The following is a 20,372-nucleotide window of genomic DNA, read 5'->3' as shown; positions in this document are numbered from 1 at the left end:
TGTAATGCTACCATTTGTTCCATTGTAATGACTGAGATTAGTAACCCACCAATTCAAATTTTGATTAGGTTTTTTTTTTTTTTTTTTTTTTTTTTTTAAACATGACGACTTTAACCAGGGCTGCACAGTGGTGTAGTGGTTAGCACTTTCGCCTTGCAGCTAGAAGATCCCTGGTTCACGTCCCGGCTTTCCCGGGATCTTTCTGCATGGAGTTTGGATGTTCTCCCTGTGCATGCGTGGGTTTTCTCCAGGTACTCCGGCTTCCTCCCACAGTCCAAAAATATGCTGAGGTTAATTGATCATTCTAAATTGCCCGTAGGTGTGAATGTGAGAGTGATTGTTTGTCTTTGTATGTAGCCCTGTGACAGACTGGTGACCTGTCTAGGGTGTCCCCTGCCTTCACCTGAGTCAGCTGGGATAGACTCCAGCCCCCCATGACCCTAGTGAGGATTAAGCGGTGTATAGATAATGGATGGATGGATGGACTTTAACCAGTTTCTTGATTTGATGATGACAAATTTGCTCTTGAGCCAAGAAAAGTCCGTAACAATGTTCTGTCTCAATGGACTGAGTGGGCAGCTTCATTATTCTCTCGAGTGCATACTTGTACGGAATTCACAGAGCTTGCACCTGGGCTAATCATTAAACTTTAAGTATGTGCAGAGTACTGAATAAGTCAAAGAAATGCATTAAAAGTGAAGCCCGAGTAGCAAGAAGAAAGCTTCTTTCTGGGTTAACATTTACCCTGTGGCTTAAACCAAACATATATAGCAGAGGTTATTATTTAAATAATGCAATATATATTCTACAAAATACTGTTTAACTCATTGTTTGATCTTAAAAGCTGTGGCTAGCACCAGGTCCTGTAGTGTTTCAAGTAAGACAAGCATGTAATGGAAAATTTGCAAGAAGTAAGCCAAGCTGAGCAATGTGTATAAGAGTGAAGCCGGGGAAAGGGGTTGTTATAGGTGAGCTGTCATGCCTCTAAGTGCTGTACTGACTCCTTTGACAATAAACATTCAGACACACTTAAAGGTGCAGCATTACCCTTAAACACCATGACATGTTTATTTGAGAACAGACGTCTCTGCTGATGCCCCTGGGAGACAGAAATGTGCATCTCCTCTGCTTGGCCTTTTCAGAAGCTCCTGTCAGTCTCCCCCATTTCCATTTCACAAAACCCGCTTTTGGTTTGCCCGTTGTCTGCCTCTCCCTCCACGCATTCATTAACCGGTTTTCCATCTCTCATGAGCTGCTCATTGGCTTTGTTTAATGGCAGGGAATTGCAGCGATGATCAGAGTCATTGTAATTTTTCTGTTCACCTCAAATTTATGAAAAGAGAGGCTCAACAACAACAAAAAAAAAAATCTCCTGGTGATTTTAATAATTCATCCTCCACACTATAAATGGAAATCTAAATGGAGCCCGGGCTGCCAGGGCTCTGATGTTAGCTTGTCAAATAAACAAGAGCGGGAATAGAGAAATCTGCGTGTGTGCATGTGTGATGAGGAAAAGGTTGGACAGAGATACAGTATAGACAGACTTTGTGTTTGTGTGTACCAGAAACACAAACAGAGCGTCTGCATGTGCAGGTTTGTATATGTGAGCGTTGGGTTTACGTGTGAATGTGCAACGTGCTTGAACAGATTACAGGCGCAGGAGCGTTTGTATTTTCATACAAGTGAATGAAGGAGGCTCAATCAGAGCTATTTCTGGCTTTTTAGCTGTTTACCAGGGGCTTAAACACGGGATGAGATTGATTCAAAACGAGGCATTGCCCATCTGAACTCTACAGATGGCAGCAAACCAGGGGTGTCAAACTCATGTTAGTTCAGGTTCCACATTCAGCCCAGTTTGATCTCCAGTGGACCGGACCATGAAAATCACAGCATAACAACTTATAAATAACCACAACTCGAAATTATAATCACAGCTATCTGGAACTGAACAATAGAGTATTTTACTTTATGATCAAAACGACAAAAGTTAAACACAAAAGACCCCACCAAAAACAGCACAAAATATTACAGAAATGAGACACAAAACGACAAAATATGAGACAAACAACTTGAAACAAAACAAAAAAGAGACAAAAAATTAGAAATAAAGTTACAAAACAACAAAAAAATGGACAAACGACATAAACGAGTCTGAAAAACACAAAACGAACGACCAAAATGAGACAAAAAAATCATGCAAATGACACAAACAGGACAAAAAAATGACAAAAGCGAGAAACAAAACGACAAAAAAGTAGACGAACAACACAAACGAGACCAAAAAAAACACAACACGAGAAAAACAATACACAAAACAACAAGCAAAACATAAAATGACTAAAATAAGACAAAAAAAACACAGCAAGACAAAAAGAAACACAAAACACAGAAACAAAGACAGAAAACAACAAAAACAAAACTAAATATTACAAAAATGAGACACAAAATGACAAAAGAACAATGAATAATGTAGTATTTTACTTTATGATCAAAACAACTTGTCATGGTCTAGAAATTATTTTAAATTTATAGTTTTACAATTTGCAGTTAATGTCTTCGCTGTCATGTTTACACCACGGGCCGCATGTTTGACACCCCTGCAGTAAACCTTTCCATATGTGCCGGTCCCTCGGTGTACAAAAGAGACACCTCACACGCAGGAAATAGAATTTAAAACATCAATCCAATTAACACCTGAATTTCCCCTAACAGTGGAGATGGGACTGTGAGGGATGGAAGTGCAGTAATGACATTAATTAGCCTCATAAGCCAGACGATAGCGAGCAGAACAAAGCTCGACAAACATTGACTCTCCCCCCGTCCTTCCATTTTAACTCTACCTTGGGCCATGACCACAGTGTAATATTCTAAATAGTCTTATTGGATATCATTTATTTATTTGTGTTGTCATAACAGATTTTCCTCTTTCAAATGAGAAAAGTTGAAAAGACAATTTTAAACAAACTGAATTATTTATTAACTATGGCAATGCGGACGTTTTCTGAACAAACCTTATAAGGACGATTAGTGCAGCTGTTTGACTTCCCATCAAGTGTAATAAATGTTGTTTTTATTGTTTCTGTGACTGCAAAATGTTCTCCTAAACATCCTCTAAAAACAGATAGACTGTCTTTGTCTGAATGGTAACAGAAGACTGTAAAAAGTTACTGCAAGCGGCCAAGATATTCTCCAACACATGACCATAACCTGTTGATGAGACGTGTGCTTTAATATAGATTAAACCATAGACTGTATGCCGACTGTGACGTCACCTATTGGTTTGTAGACTCCTGTTCTGAAGCTTTTGTTTTTGGAATCTGGCCTTTAGCATCTTGTTGTTGTTGGGTTTTTTTTAAAACCACATGTAACAAGTGAGGAGTGGCTCTGAATCAAACCTCAAGGACACTACAAATCAGAATCGGCTTTATTGGCACACATACAGGGAATCTGACTCAGGTGTTTACTTAACTCTAAAACTACTTGCACAAGATAAAACACACATGCATTTAAACAAAGACAGTAGGAAGAAAAATGACTTTACCTGCTATGTAACTATGTAACCACAATGAAGCCCTGCCTTAAACATTTCCTGCTTCAAAGTCTGTTTTACTGTAAATGCGAACATAATTTACTAAATTAACATCATGTGGTATTAAAGGAGACTTCAAACTAACAAGGGAGACCATAAACTCGTTAGGAAAATGATGACTAAGGTAACAAATTAAGTGAGAAGCAGGGCCAAGATCTCATAGACTTTTATGTAATGTGACCAGAGGAGTCGCCCTCTGGTGGCCGATACAAAGAATGCAGGTTTAAGTCACTTTGGCATGGCCCTCATTTTACAGACCTTGAGACTCTGCTCATCTTTTAGATGGATGTCTATGGATTTAACACAAGAGATATAGCATGTATATCGGTTCTATAATCTGAAATTGCACACTTTTTTTGTTTATTCTTCCACTCTTGCACCCTATTTGCACTACACATAAAACACTTTAACATTAGTTAATTCTTTACATAGCAAATTTAATATTTTTCCCATTGATTAGTTTTATTTACTGCACATTTTTGCTTATTTATCTGTATTTAATGTGGTGGGAACTGTACTCTTTTTGCTGTAGCAACCAAATTTCTCCTTGGGGATCAATAAAGTATTTCTATTCTATTAAAGTAAAGTAAAATAAAGACATGTCTTGATACAGTTGATTTTATGGTTAAAAAATGTGCTTCATTCCATATGTTACTGTAAAAGAACGTTTGAACCTTTAACAAAGTTTTATTTTTACTCTAAAATTTACTTGAAAATACCGTATAAAATAAAGTTTGTGTGACCTATTATAAATATTACAGCATTTTTTCCATTATCAGCACACAGTTAGTGTATTTAACTTTTAATATGTATATTTTAGCAAACATTCCGGTTATAACTGTCAGAAATATTAAACCATATGTCTGTTCATCAATTTGATACTTCCAAACTGTAATTTTTTACATGTAATAAATGCAAAAATAGCCACGTTACTTGTTATAAATATTACAGCATGTTTCCATTATCGGTAGAAACTGTGAAAACTGGAATTCTTTTTGCTAAATAAATGCAAAAATTACAGTATTGATGTTATTCATATTATGGCAAGTTTCCATTAAATAACTGCAAGAGAAGGGAAATGTAATTTTTCAAGAGAACATTTAAAAAAAATACAGCTTCCTCCTGATTAACTCATTAATGGTGAGTCCGTGTTAAATAAACTGTGTCAAACTGTTTTACAGTTTAAGATTTTTACTGTCATAGTCTGACAGTTTTTCACCTTAAAATTTACAAGCATTTTTTTACAGTGCATAGTTAGCTGTTTCTAGTCTTTTTGCAAAGCTAACTATCTTAGCTTGGCAAGAAATTAAATTAAGCATCATTTCAAAAAAGAAAAAAACCCTAAAATTCTGTCTTTCTTCTTGCCAAAAACAGACGTTTCCCTCTTCAGGCTGTATTGAAAATTCTTATTATAACACGAACTTTTCTGTTTTTCTCATGCTTTTTCTCTGCCTTGGCATGATTCAAATAAGGAGACATTTCAGGATATATCTAAGTGCTAATACTGATTGCATGTAGTGCAAAATATCGTAACTCATTGTAAGGTACTCTACAAATCAGAATTGGCTGTACTGTAAAGGGTTGAAATGTATTTTAGTGACACCTAACTACGTCCGCTCTTACACAGTTATTTTTACTAGAGGTCTGTCATTTTCCCCAGATGTATGAAGACCCAGATGTGAACTCTTTTTTGTAGTGTTTGCTCAAGATGATCATCAGTTTGCCCTTTATTCCAAAACCAAAGCACTGACTTCCTGTCTGTTTCTGGTTTCTTCATATTCAGTCACATGAAACAAAGAGCTACAGCCAGTAACCTTCATATATCCATTCATTATCTGCAGTCTGACATGATTTTAGTGGGCATTTTCCACATTAACCGTTCCTGCTAAAAGTGTTTCCACTCTAAATCATTGATCCTACTTTAAACACATTTCACATTACCATGATGAGATTCTTATTTCTTTACCATCATCGACTATGTTATCTGTCTTTCATTGAATCCTGTTAAATTTAAATAACAGCCCGAGAGCTAAAAACAAACGTTAAACCTTCACTAATTAAATTTTCATGACATCGTGGCAGATTTTGCCCCAGTTGTGAGCTATAAATAGCCCACAACTATAGGGCTGCTTCTGCTATTTTTGACTGCAGGTGCTCTTCCCCCCATTCTCTCATCCTCGATTTCTCCTCGAATGAGCTCACTTGCGTTTGCTATTTTTAGATTTTCCTGTTTTAGCTCAGCAGGGTCTGGGGACTGTGTGAGCGTATGTAGGGGGGTTGTAGATGGGCTGTCACTAATGTAAGCATACTGTGGGTCGTGCTGAAGTAGGGCAAGAGGACAGCGTGGACGGGGAGGATGTTGGGGAATACCTCGCCTCTCTGCAGCAGTACCCTTGAAAAGTCCTGGAATAATATATGTACAGACTGGAGCAGCGTAGAAATCATCAAAAATTCTCAGAAGCACTTTTGACTAGTGTATGGATTTGTTGCATTTCTTACCATTTTAATAGAGTAGCTGTTTTTTTAACCTCAGAATTGGTAAAATGTGTTTTTTCCCCCACATTATGTTTGTGTGTTTGGGTATGAATGGAAAGGTTGTTCAAAACTAAGTGCGCAATCAGCAGTCTTTCTGAAGAGGCATATGGATCAATAACAGCGTTCATCCCTCGTGAACACACACTAGGTTTGGTTCTTTTTACGTCTTTGCTATTTCTAAGTTCCTCTTTCTTCATTATATCTCCTCCTTCATCTTCCACTCCTTCTGCTTCTATTCATATTTCCCACCGGCCCTCCCTTCCATCTCTCCTCACCCTCTTTTCTTCATCCCCCTCCCTCCTCGCTGGCAGAGACTCAGCTGGCCTCCCTTGACACAAAAACAAGCCCCGTTGTCATGACAACCCCTTGTAGTCCACATGAAGTGATGCGCGTTTATTTTTAGACGCCTCCCATTGAAGACAATCAGAAGCGGGTTAGCGGGTACACTCGTGCCAGAGTCGCAAACACCTCGGACCATGTGGCGATCCGAAGCACGACACGGAGGGCCACGCCGACGCTCGTTCTCATCACACCTCGGTCCCTGAATCTCCAGAGGAGCATTAATTATGAATGTCAGGAGTTTTTTATTGTACCTTATTTATGAATACAGGGACAGGAGAAAATAAAAGAAACTTAACTACATACTGTCAGATTTTATTTATATATATATATATATATATATATATATATATATATATATATATATATATATATATATATATATATATATATATATATATATATATATATATATAAAGTCTGCTGTAGCACCTTTGCACCTGCTTCATCTGCATTTTAAAGAGAACGTCTTCATTTCCAGGTGGAATGAGGGTTTGGTTTTCCAATTAGTGAAAATGCAGTGAGTGCACAAGTAGGAGGCGTGTACGTTTAATGTGGACAATCTGGAAAGTGCAGTCTTGTTTTTGGTAACTGATTGGATGAGGGTACTAGTGGATGCAAGATAGTAAATGACAGGCTACACTGTGAAGAAACCAATTGCATTTACAGTTGGCCATAGAGGTGGTTGAGTTCACACTTCACCAGAGCTAGCTCAAAGTTCAGTTAAGAAAGATTTAAAATAACTACTTCTTGTACATAATTCACAATTTATAATTTTTTTAGCTAAATTCACAGTCCCACATTCATGTCCTTCTTTCTGGTACCGTTCTGTCACCCAAAAACACAAAGAAGATGAAAGAAAACGTTAAAGGTCCTCATAGGTCCGTTAGTGAGGACTGCACAGTGGCTTGGTGGTTAGCACTGTCGCCTGATGAGTAATGACTGCGGCTCATTGATTTCCAAAAATCATCTTCAGTCTTGAAAGTTGCTTGAGCTCTGTGAATATCTTGTTTTATTTTCGTCAAAGTTACCAGATAGTTTTCAAAAAGCCAATTAAAAACACTCATTTGGGTCATTGTGATTTCTTTGTTGTAAAGAAAACAACAGCCAACCTAATGAGACAGAAATGCAAAAGTTTTTGGGCGGTGTTTAAGTATTTCAGGGTGAAGTAAACCATTTGCACTGATGTTACTCTAACTGTGACGAAGCTCAGATTACTGAAAATAAATTGACAGCAAAAAACATGAATCATGACTGGACAGAAAGAGTTCTGGATAGAGCTCTCTTCGCCATTAAGGAAAAGCCAGCGTGTTTGAAAGGACTCATTTTATGTCTGCAAATGAAACACCTTTCAGCTTTGTTTAAAATGTCATCCTTTGTGCCTCTCGTTCTCTCTCTATATGTTCGGGCTCATGCTAGTCCAGATGGCTATTATTTGTCTTGAGCTGGTTGCTTACAGCTTGATGCTGCTTTTGAGGCAGTGGCATTTGGCAGTGCCGCTGATGCCCTGTGCCCACTCTAATAACAGCTCTTGCTAGCACAAAGGAACCCCCCTTGGCATTTTTCTTGGCATCGTGTGACCAAGTGCCTCTAACAAGCTCTGTCCCTGTTCCACATTCACGCCATTTGGTTTGCCACATTCCATTCAGCTGTCCAGCTAATGGAGGACCGGCGCACCAGGTGAAACAGCTGCTTTCCTCGGCCTGTTTGATCTGATCGGCCACGGCTCCAAGGTCTGACTGTGTCTCGGCTCCCGATGAAAGAGATTCAGATTGTTGTCAAGTGTTGTCTATTACAGAACACTGAGTTTTTGTATTGTAATGATTGTATTTGATGGATTGAAATTCTGCTTGAAAAATTATGGTTCGTAATGAATGGATAATGTGACAGCCTGACTTTTAATCTGGAACCAAATTGAGGATTTGGTTTTCAATGAAATGCACTTTGAGATTGTATACGTAACTTATTTTTTGAAATTCAAAATTTCAACCCTTGATCAGGGGTGTCAAACTTATTATAGTTCAGGGGCCACATTCAACCCAATTTGATCTCCAATGGGCCGGTCCAGTAAAATCATAACAAAAGAACCAATACATAACCATTTTTACATTGTTTTAGTGTAAAAAATTACATGCTGAAAATGTTCGCATTTAAGGAATTATCTTTCTGCAAAACATTATGAATAACCTGAAATTTATTAAGGAAAATAAATTCAATTTCAACAACATTATGCCTCAGTTTATCATTTACACATTACAACTTCCAGATCACAGAGTGTCTACAAAAAACATTTAGTCACAGGTGTGTGGAATTGAACAATATAGTATTTTACTTTAAAAAAGACAATAAAAACAACAACAACAAGACAAAATTTTGCAAAAATGACACGCAAACAACAAAAGTGAGAAATAAAATGACAAAAAATGAGACAAATGACAGGAAACAAAACAAAAAAATGTCAAAAAATTAGACAAAATAGTTACAAAGCAAAAAAAAAATGGACAAGACAAAAAATGACAAAACCGTGGAACAAAAAGACAAAAACAATACACAAAGCAATGAATAAAGCAAAACACAAAATGACAAAAATGAAACAAAAAACACAAGCGAGACAAAAAGGACACACAAGACGACAAAAATGAGAAACAAATGATAAAAGTCAGACAAAAAACAAACAAAAAAAAGACAAAATATGACAAAAATGAGACACAAAATGACAAAAGAACAATGAACAATCTAGTATTTTACTTTATGAAAAACAGCCGTTTATCAAAACAACTTGTCATGGTCTAGAAATTGTTTTAAATGTATAGTTTTACTAATTTACAATCTGCAGTTAATGTCTTCTCTGGAATATTTACACTACACAAAGTCGTTCCACAGGCCGGATTGGACCTCTGACTGGCCAGTTTTGGCCCAGGGGCCGCCTGTTGGACACCCCTGCCCAAGAGTGTTACTCAAGAACAAAAGACTTTTTTACTTTTGTGACATTTTTCAAAATGTTTAACTTTCATGTTGAAATTTACGGTCAGTGAAGTTACCATATATGGCATCCCAACAAATGTAAATATCATCCCTTAGCACAACTAATCGACCATAAAATGTGTGAGTTTCGTCAACTAACCATGGTTAGTTTTAACGTTTCGACCGCAAATATGGAAGAGGACCGAGCGAATAGAGAAAGTTTGATACGTTCTTCTGCTGATTGGTCAAATGCCACGATGTGGTGTGATGTAATGTAGAGTGATCTTCGCTGATTGGCTGGATGGAAACCACATGCTTCTCGACCTCACTGAGAGGCGGGACCAATGCCATATTTAATGTGTGTGAAAGTTACCAAATATGATCACTTGCCCGATGAAGGGTTCATATTCCACAAAGGATGCATCATAATTACTGGAGTGACTTCTTAACTTTTCATCCAGTACCATCATAAAGTCCACATATTAATTTGTTTAAAGCTTTTGTTTATTGACTATCTAACGACATTCCCATTGGTCACATTTACTATATATCAAATGCGATCCTCATCAATATTACAGCAGCCTAAAAGAAACACTTTGCCAATATTTTCATTAACATATGGCCATGAAGATGTGAGCATTTAGAGCAAAACAGTGTCACAAAGCCACCAGAGTGGCTGTAGACTCAGACTGCTGTTCAGAGAGGAATCATTGTGTTTTATGCAGCTGGAGTCACAAATCATTTGTGATATAAAGCGGAACATGCACTGGAGCACAAGAAACTGAGTATGATTCTGTAAATGCACCTTTTGGTGTCATTTATTAATTCCTTCTGCAGCCTGTGTATGGTCAAAATTATTTTAAATCATCACAAAATGCTGCAATATTAGTAATGCTTTTGCACCGTGTCATGATAGTAATTTATATCACTTCAATTAACAAGTTAAAACCCAAATTAATCAGGTTTTAGGTCTGAGACGTTTACAGCTGAGCTCGGCATTACAAATCAACATGCAGTTATTGTCTTGAAATGATGTCAGAATGTTTCACAAGTTAAAGCAGAATGGAGATTTTTAGTTTACTGGTCTGAAATATAAAAAGAAATTGGAAACATTCAATTTGAAGATGCTGTGTAACAAGCATGACTGGGTTTTGCAATGCTGATAGGTTCTGCATCGGAGAGTCACCGGTAGTGATACTGTATAATCACAGTTATTACGCTGGGGCTACTGTGCGAATACCAATTAAATGCGGGATACTGAAAGGATATTTTGAGGCCAGTGCTGAATTGTCACATTGAGTTATGCAAATGCGATCAGCGTTTGTGTTAGCATATGCACGCACACATGCAGCCTAGAAGTAACGCTCACAAAATAAAAGCAGGACAAATAATGTGCACAGCTGGACAAACACAAATATTAAGGCTTCGTAGATCTGTTGTTCAGTTTCATTTATATTATTTATGACTGTGACAAAAATAAGAGAAGAAACCGTTTAATACCCCAAAAACACATTTAGCTTGTATTATGCTTAAACTAGCATTTAGAAAACCAGTTGAATTTTGATGAAGGAAAGTTGGTGATTTTTTCTTCTTTTCAGACTGGATAACACTGTTTTCCACTCATTATGTAAAGGGCAGTTCATTGGAATAAGAACAGTAGCCGGAGCAATTGGATATTTTGTTAGTTTTCTTTGATCCGGTGAGATATAACTGAAAAACAGCTTTTGGAAATACAAACCAGTATATAAATCAGCTCATTAGTGAGAATGCATTTTGAGCCAATTATAAGAAACAATGCCAGAATCCCAGAAGAGCAGGAGAAATTGTGCAACAATAAAGGTTACGACTTCAGTCTGTGAATGACACATGAATCTGTCCTTCAGCGGTCTCTCTTATCTTTCTACCAAAGCCATATTTAAAGGTGCAGTACGCAATTCTAATCCAATATACTTTTTTACCAGTCTATTTATTTTTTAATATCACACACTGTGAGCTATATGTTCTGTGTTTACACTCAGAAAAACATCTGTTCTTTTCATTCTGGAAATGAGAAATATACGAAGGGTTTTGTATGTATATTAAGGTTGCACTATCTAAACTCATTCATTTGAAATCCAGAGTTTTTATATTGTACACAGACACATTCACAAAGCTAATGCTACATGTCCACTAGATGCATTTTTCCCGCTTGTAAATGCGCCGCTTGGTGGGCGTGCCCTTGAAGCCAGTAGAAGGTGTTCAACTCCTGCTGACCTTCTTCTCCAACTATCCTGCCCCTGATTGGACAAACGCATCGACTCGGCAGCTCTCTGCTCAACATGGCGGCTGAGTTGCAAACTTTCTCTTTTATTACAGAAACAGTTCAGCAAAAAGTATTTCTGGAAGTATTTCAGGCGAGAATTAATCTGTGCAGTAGCTGAATCTGTCCTGGTTTTAGTTCATCGACGGCTCGTTTAGACATTTGATGAAAGTTTCGCGATGGGCCGTACCTCAGCACGACGCATCGAATTTGCATAAAGTAGTAGTCGAGTCTACTTTATGCAAATGAGCTGCGGGTAGACACACTGGATCACAGCTCGAAACGCACTGCAACCGGACCAACATGCAACGTACATTTCACACAGACAATGAATGGGATGCAGGAAATGTCCTGATCTAGTGGACACGTACCTAAACTGTTAAAAAAGTTCACTCGTTACCAACTTATACATCCTCCTTCAGTGTCTGTCCCTAAAATACTCATCCCAAATAGCTGTTCTTTTCGGTGAACACAACAATAATAGTTTTAATATTATTACCTCAATATTATTAACTCTGGTCAATTCAATCTCACCATATTAACATGTTTTTATTTATTTTGCTTTAAACAGATTGCTGCAGTGCCTCTGAACTCTATTTGTGTTTCTAATGAAATCATACTTTGGTGTTAAATGATGGATGTGTTTGGTCCACGCATTAGCTCCGCTCAAGAAGGATGATTAATAAACGTCCATTTGGTGTCAAGATCCCAAATCACCTCGTCGGGGCTTATATTAATTACACTGCCGTGGCTGGCTTCCTGTGTATTCTGCTGCTATCAGTCTGGTTGGAAGTGTTTACTGGCTAAAAGGACTGATTATTGCACTTTATGAATGACTAGGCAGAGGATTATCCACAGGGTCAGGCAACAAATATTATAATAATAGAGGTCATGTTTATGTAAATTTAAAGGAAAAGGCCTGCTGTTTATACAGTTATGTAGGAAAAGAATCACTGTGGCTGATTACACATTACAGATACATAAATATGTCAGTGTATTTGTCATATGTGAACAGAGCATAAAACCTGCTGCCCTCCTCCACATAAAGAAAACAACTGATATTCTTATCGTGCATGGAAGGCCTCTGCAGATATTTGATTTCATATCCACGAATGTAGATAAGAATGAGCAAATTAACTTTTGGACAAACCGAGCACCATCTCTGTCCGTGGAATTTTTTCAAAAATGCTGAACTGTGTTGAGATGTGGTCTTTCTCTCTTTCTTTTTTTGAAAGTCAATGAACTGGAAGTATCCATTACTTTCAGCTGAATGGCAAAAGCAAAACTGACTGAGCAGTATGTTGGCTGTTATATAACCTGCATACAACAAACAAACCAATACTACAGCTCCTCAACCGGTTCTGCACATAAGATATCCCTGCTGGTGTTGTGTTTGCAGCTTATTTTAATAATCTCATCACGGTTGAGTCGGACCACCCTTCTCCTCCTCCTCCTCCCCCGCCGGGCTTGTCCCTGGCATGATGTTTTGTCATATTTGTTACCACCCTGCTCTCTCCGTAAAGTTAAGGTGCCATCTGTCAGCTTTGCACCCTGTTTCTCTGAGTTGCAGGTGCTCTTGAGTCTGCCAACCGCCTGGTGTGTGCACAGCAAAGAGCCTCCATCTGAATATGTCATTAACGCCAGCAGTGCATTTTTAAAAAGCACACAAAAACACGTTACATGCTCGTATACTCTGCTTTTGTGGCAGCTGATGAGGGAGTGGGAAGGCGAGCGGCACCATAAAAGTAAGTGTTGACACAGTCACCGGTGGTGGTGTTGTTGTTTAAGTCATGAGGTTGCCAGGCAGTCTAATTAAACTGTACAGACTAGTGAGTGCTTCCTCCCACGAAACAGCCGCCAAACTGAAGCGAAGGTTAAAAAAAAAGATGTGTTCTTCACAGGATTGAAAGTGCTGCAAGGATAGAAAAAAAAACAACAGAAGTGTGAAAGAGATTCATTGCAGCTGTAAATCCAATGGAGCCTTTCCACAATTTCTGTATATCACGGTGCAATCTGTATCAAAAAGGGTAATACTGCATGAAACTGTTACTTTAGTATGGAAGCATGTGTTCAAGAGAAGGTTTGACCTGAAAGATGAAAGTAAAAATCTAAGAAATGATCTCTTATCTACCTTCACTGTAATGTTGACATCAGATTTTGTGCAGCATGGTAAGCGCTTGTTCTGATGATGTAAGTTCTTACTGTACGACCAGCTGGAGTCAGGAACAGCCTGACCAACTAATCACCATCCTGCCATCAATATTGGACTAATCCAAAAATTTGCTGTTGGTGACACATTCATTACACTCCTTGTTGTCTAACATGTTATTGAAATGCAGATAGAGGAATTCAAATGTGTCCGTCTCCTGGAAAAGTCTTGCAAATCCCCTCCTGTGGTTTCACTCAACTTTACTTGAATGCATTCTTCTGCATACTTTATGCTCATAATGTTGGGCCTCTCCAAGTTTCAATCATTTGTTTGGATCTTCACCAAGAAGATGAACGGCATCTACAGCAGCACAGTCTGTTAAATTAGATCAGAGCTTCATGCCCACGGTTAATCTAATAACATGAGGAAAAAAATTCCACTGCACAGTATGCATAGATGATGAATGCACCTAAATGCAATTCTTTTGTCTTTTTCTCATTCTTTAGATTGAAGGAGAGGAGGAGCAGAGGCGTTTTGATGAAGGCAAAGCACGCTACCTCCAGAATAAAGCAAAGAGACTCGCAGATAAGCAGCGCCAGCAGTGACGCCGCTGCTCACCAGAATTAACAACACAATATTAACCCCACACCACATATACAGCATGAAGGAAAATTACAGCCCTCTATCCTGCTCTGTGATCGTAGCCTCCTGTTGAACCTGAACCTGTGATGATTTTATTCTTTCCTGCGCTGCACACCAAAGCGTCCACATATAGCTGTATGTAAAAGTAAGAGTACATATTTTATTTTGGGGAGATTTCTATGAAGACTATTCATGATGACTGTCAGCAGAAGGTGACAGTCTGACTGTGTGGAAGTAGAAGCACTGTTTTGGTTGCAGAACCTCTGTAAGTATGAAGACAATGATCGTGTCAGTGCCAAGTGATAGTCTGAGCGCAGGGAAAGTGATGAATAAGTGAGTGAATAATAATGAATAAAAGATTCCAGCGTGAGTCTGGGGCTCTCGCCTCGTGTCCTTGCTAGTTTGATGATGGTGATGTCATTGTCTTGGGCATGCCTCGGCAGAGAGGGCACACGCTATCCGTCTTTTCAGCACTGTCTTTCACAGAGGAATCGGGGGAGCTCGAGGGTTTTGACTCAACTCTCCCACATCCCCACCCCCTCCTTCCTCCCTCTCTGCCTGTCTGTCACACTCTGACTCCAGCTTTGCCTCACCGTCCTCTCCTCTCCTGCTCTTCAACACGTCCCCATCCGTCTCCATTCTGTTTCGCTTTCTTGCTCCTCTCATCCATTCCATTTGTCGTTTCCTCTGTTTCATCTTCTTGCCATCTTTGTCTGTAGGGATTTTTCACTGCTTGATAAAAACCAGAACTGGCAAAAAAAGGTCTCTATCATTTTCTTTCTCTGGATTTTTGCATGCATGTGTGCACAAAGTCAATATCCATATGGCCGTGGTAAGACTGAGGACGGTGGTTATTAACCTGCCATAAAGGATTGGTTTTTCATTTGCATTTCATTTGATACTCTGAGACTAGATTTGTCAGGAGGAGTAGGTAGGCTTCAGTCCTGTGCAACAGATAGCAGCAGCTAATTGGAGATCAAAACTAAAGTGGAATAAAAAAGATTAAAGCCCAGCGAGAGAGCTCAATGAAGAGACGAGAGCAGCAGAGATCTGAACCTCAGTGAAATGCCTTTTTGTTTGGACCTTTGTTCCTCCTCGATCTGTTTTTCTTACACGGACAGAAACTAATTTGTCATTGGATCTTCAAGGTTATTGTTTCTCCCTCTGTCCCTCCAGCCAGCGCAGTATGTGTGCTTTTCATTTCCCCCATGAAAATAAAGTTAGGCCCAAGCTGCACCGGGGGGATATGTCTATTTTTAGCCCCAGTGAAGTAGAGGCATCTTACGGGAGAAGAAGAGCACAGGGAGGGAGAACACAATACAGGGAGACAGGATGCATCTCAGATGGCAAAGACAAGACTTCTGGGAAATATGGCCTCATTGAAAAGCGTCTGCCTTGTGTACAACATCCGCACAGGCTCGCCTCACTGCCCCCATTGTGAAAACATTCAGAAACTATGTAATTTCTCATCATTCACAACAATATTCATCACTGTCTTCAGCCATTTCAACTGGTAGCAGCTGGCTTTTATATGTAGTGAACACAATATGGTAACCATGGTTACTTATGTGGAAGAACAGACTTAAAATGGAAGAGATGACATTATCATAAATAGATGTTTCCCTTACAGTAGCAGCAAAAATGTCTACGTTGCGTCTTGTGGAAATGATCTTTTTTTTTGCTGTAGCTCATGACCCATAGTATAAACTCGATGCACCGAAAATGGAAGAAGGACACCAGAGGAGGTTACATGTCAAACTGCTTACCCCCACATTAGTGATAAGAAGAATAAAGAAGCAAAGGCAAAAAAAAGCTGAGCTCACAGTTCCACTCATGTCTTTGCATCTAAATTAGGGGATAGCAGCACTCTTGGTATTCTAGTGCAGGGAGACTGACAGAGCTGCTCAGATGAATGATCTTCTGGTGCAGCAGAAAAACCATTAAGGACTCTGAAGGAAGGATAAATGATAAAGCGAGGTGGTGTTCAGAAAAACTATTGGCTTCCATTACTGAGTGACCTCCCTTGCATTTTTCTCCTCATTGTGCTCACAGCTCAGGAGGAACTCGTCAGTCATTTTCTGGCAGCAGGAGCTTTGATTCCACACACGAAACAAGACACAGAAACCTGAACAGTGTGCGCATTAGACTTGAAGGTCACTCGTGCAAATAAGTCTGTCAATATTTGTGTGAGGCATCGCTTCTGTTCAGTTTGTTGGCAGAAGTTGCAGATGCTTAAAGACAAAGGCCCCACATGGAAAAATGGTTTAAAAAGCTCCATGTTATCCTTTTTTTTGTTGTTGAAAAAGTTGTTGTGTTTGTGCTTCCTGGAACACTTTCACAGACCTGAGATGTGAGTCCCACATTCAGCCTCTCTGTGTTATCTGGGCTTGGAGCCAGCAGGGCTTTCCTTGCAGAGGAGTAGGTGATGGACTGTACTTTGTCTGGCCCGGTACCTCTTTTTCAGCCACAGCGGACCTCCCTGGAGTTACTTCTAAATTTGGCCTCCTCTGACTGTAAGGCGCACAAACTCTCCTGCACAGAGCCGTGGCAGTCCAGAGGAGAGGTAGATGTGAGAGAGCACATCAATAGGACATTTAAAAGAGTGTTAAATGTTAAAGAGCTGCTGTTTCTGTGCCTGTGTGTGTGACGGGATGTGAGATTGTGGAGATGGTGATGGGTGAAGCGAGGGGCAGACCGGTGCCAGCGGGTGAGAATGCCTTCTGTTTCTTTTTACTTCTAGGTCACCTAACGTCACACAGACTCTCCTCTCTTGTCCAGCACTAAAAACTGACATTTAAATTTAAAGTACAAAAAATATAGGCTGCACCTGCTACACCACTTCATACCCAAAACACATTACTATCATGTAACTATCATCCAAAATGTTTCTCTGCTGCAAACCCACAGGAGACTGGAGTTAATTGATGCACATTGTAGTTCTTTAAATGGATGGCTAATTCATCCACTTTCTGAATGATTTGCTGAATCAGTCCTGACTCATTTTACCCTGACAACTTAATACAGAGCATTGTAAAAAGTCTCTGAGATAAAGGTAGGTTTTAGCCAGCACCTGCAGAGTCGTACTGTACAGATGTTGTGCTGCTGTTCTCTGACGTGATGGTTTAAGCAGCTTTTCTGAATCAGTGTGCGTCATTCACTTTAAAGTTGCCAGATAATGCACACATGCTGCCACAAAAAGACATTTTTGACTCATTTCTCTTCACAGGTTGTTTCATTTAGCTTCCATCCTGCTGGGGTTGTGTTTCATCAACAGGGTCTCTTCCTCAGATACTGTTCTGAAATCCTGCCCAAAAATTCTGAGATTCTTTCAACCCATGCCTTTTTAAAACCTTCACTAAATGTTGGGAATACATTGCCGTAGTGTTAATTTCACGGTTCCAGCTCAGAAGTTATTTCTACAGATGCACAAAGTGTGATAAAGTTGTGCGAGCTGAAAATGCACAGGTTTATCTGCATAGTTTTGCTTGTGATTCAGCTTGTTGGGGCTCCGTCAGCGAGTCGATGCAGCTCTGATGTGCTCCATGTACCACCATGACATGATCGCTGGAGTGTAAAGGTGGTTATATTTCTATTTGGAATATGCTGTCAAAGGAAAACTCAGTCTTTTTATAACCTGGCTTGTGCTTGCCTCTATTTCCAGTTTCATTGCTGAGGTCAAGTGACATCTTTGGAAGCAGCTGGTGGAATCCAGCAGGGTGAGCATCCTGAGTGCTCAGACAGCTTTCAGAAACACTCCAGTGTATCCCAGTTTTTTAAAACCACTAAAACCAAAATATATTTTTTTCATTGGCTTTCTGTCAGATCAAATACAGTTTTATTTATACAGTGTCAATTCTTGATATCCTTACAAATTTATGTTCTCAAAAGAAACCAAACAAATCCAAAGATTGCCTGGAAAAAAAACAACCTCTACTTTAACAGGAAGAAACCTCCAGCAGAACCAGGCTCAGGCAGGGTGGCCGCCTGCCCTGACCAGTTTACGTAAGGTAATAAGCAAGTATAAATCAGACAAACAACGTGTAAGAAAACAATAAACACTGAGGAGCTTATTGAGGCTAGTATCTGCAGATCAGAAATGTGCAGCTTTGCAGCCAGAGATTCCTACAGAGAGAACAAAAGTCAAACTACAGCAAGGAGGTGACACAAAGTTAGCTATGTGTAATGGTGGTATAAAAATGTATGGAGAGAGTAAGAGATTAGAGTATAGAGGACAGGTGATAACTGAATCATGGGAAGCCTGTTGGCAACCTGTAGTAGCATGACTATGGGATAGTTCAGGGTCACCTGAGTCAGCATTACCTATAAACTTCATCCACAAAACGAATGTTCTAAGCCTAATCTTACAACTCGTGGGGATGTCTGCCACATTAATAATCATCTAAAATGTGGTTTAGAACAAGGCAAGGCAAGTTAAGTTTATTTGTATAGCAACCTTCATGTCCAAGACAATTCAAAGTGCCTTACATACAACATTAAGAGCATTACAGTGAGGTGACGATAAAACATTAAAAAGTACATAAGACTTTGCAGAAATCATAATAAAATCATGTACAGTAACTAATAAGTAACTAAAACAGTGTAGAAAGTCAGAAGATACTGTGCAGATTTCATGCATAGGCTCATGAGAAAAGAAATGTTTTTAACCTGGATTTAAAAGTATCTTCATTTGGTGAAAGTTTAATCTCCCCTGGCAGTTTGTGCCACTTGTTTGCAGCATAACAGCTAAATGCTGCTTCTCCATGTTTAGTCCGGATTCTGGCCTGGACCAGCTGACCTGAGTCCCTGGATCTAAGAGCCCTGCTAGGTTTGTATCCTCTGAACATTTCACCAATGCATTCTGGGCCTAAACTGTTCTGGGATTTGTAAACGATCAGTAGGGTTTTAAAATCTATTCTGTAACTGACTGGAAGCCAGTGTCGAGAACAGGACTTATTTAAGACATTAGTCAACAATTAAGTTAGTAATTAAAATGTTAACATTGAGAGTACCAAATTATGACCAAGCTGCATTCTTGGTAACTTTGTGATTTGGAAATAAGCCTCCTTAATGCTAAATAAAATGTTAATGGTTGAATGATTGAATGATTAAATTTTACTTCTTAGTAACAAGGCAAAAAGGCCAGTGCCATAGTTTGAGATTTTTCTTCCTGTTTTATTTTGAAATTCTCCTTCCTTGTGTGTCTCGGCCTCTCTTTGTGTGTTTTCCCTCCTTTTTGGTTGTCTGTCATTGGTGTCACCGGTGTGTTCTTCTGTCTCTTATTCAGCTCCTCTGTGTTTATAAAATGGTGTTTCTCTTGTCGTTTTTTTCCAACGTGCACTCCTTTCCATTAATCTGAAGGCAGCTGAATGTGTTGGTCTTGTTTCTGCAATCCTACTAGATCGGACCTTGTAATATTTCCATGTCACGCAAGTCTGAACTGCATCAAGTCCCGTCAATGTATAGATGAGTGTCTCCAAAGCTAAAGAGCTGCATACATGTGAACACATGGAGCAGCAGCACCGGTAACTGAACAGATTATTTGTTGTTATGAATCATCCCTGACATGGAGACAGAATCAATCCGGACAAGGATCGAACGACAAGTCACATTACTTTTCTTCACATCAGACAGGTAAGCTGTCAGTCACAACTTATTTTGTTTCTTCAAGCTGTTTTTAGAAATTTTAAATGAGTCATCAAATACCTGTAATAGTGAATGATCCCCAACATGGAGATGAGATGGAACGGGTTCTAAATTTTTTGCTGTCGGTAAAGTAGAACTTAGCTTATCATCATGCATGGATGGAGAAAAGCATAAATAAACTTCAGTTTGACAAGCTGCTGTTAGTTTAGATT

At 39.1% G+C, this 20,372-nt stretch overlaps 1 protein-coding gene across 2 annotated transcripts in view; it reads left to right on the top strand.

Annotated features, from left to right (window-relative positions):
* acot7 (acyl-CoA thioesterase 7) overlaps positions 1–14,887 on the top strand; it is a 69,624-nt gene extending 54,737 nt beyond the window's left edge. For both annotated transcript variants that reach the window (XM_023270864.3, XM_023270863.3), the window contains exon 9: positions 14,382–14,887. In XM_023270864.3, the coding sequence (XP_023126632.1) occupies positions 14,382–14,480 (99 nt within the window). In that variant the 3' untranslated portion in view covers positions 14,481–14,887. The remainder of the gene's footprint in view (positions 1–14,381) is intronic.
* The last annotated feature ends 5,485 nt before the right edge of the window (positions 14,888–20,372 follow it).

Source organism: Amphiprion ocellaris, chromosome 8 (assembly GCF_022539595.1).
Source record: "Amphiprion ocellaris isolate individual 3 ecotype Okinawa chromosome 8, ASM2253959v1, whole genome shotgun sequence".
Lineage (NCBI taxonomy): Eukaryota > Metazoa > Chordata > Actinopteri > Pomacentridae > Amphiprion > Amphiprion ocellaris.
This window is presented reverse-complemented; position numbering and strand designations above follow the sequence as displayed.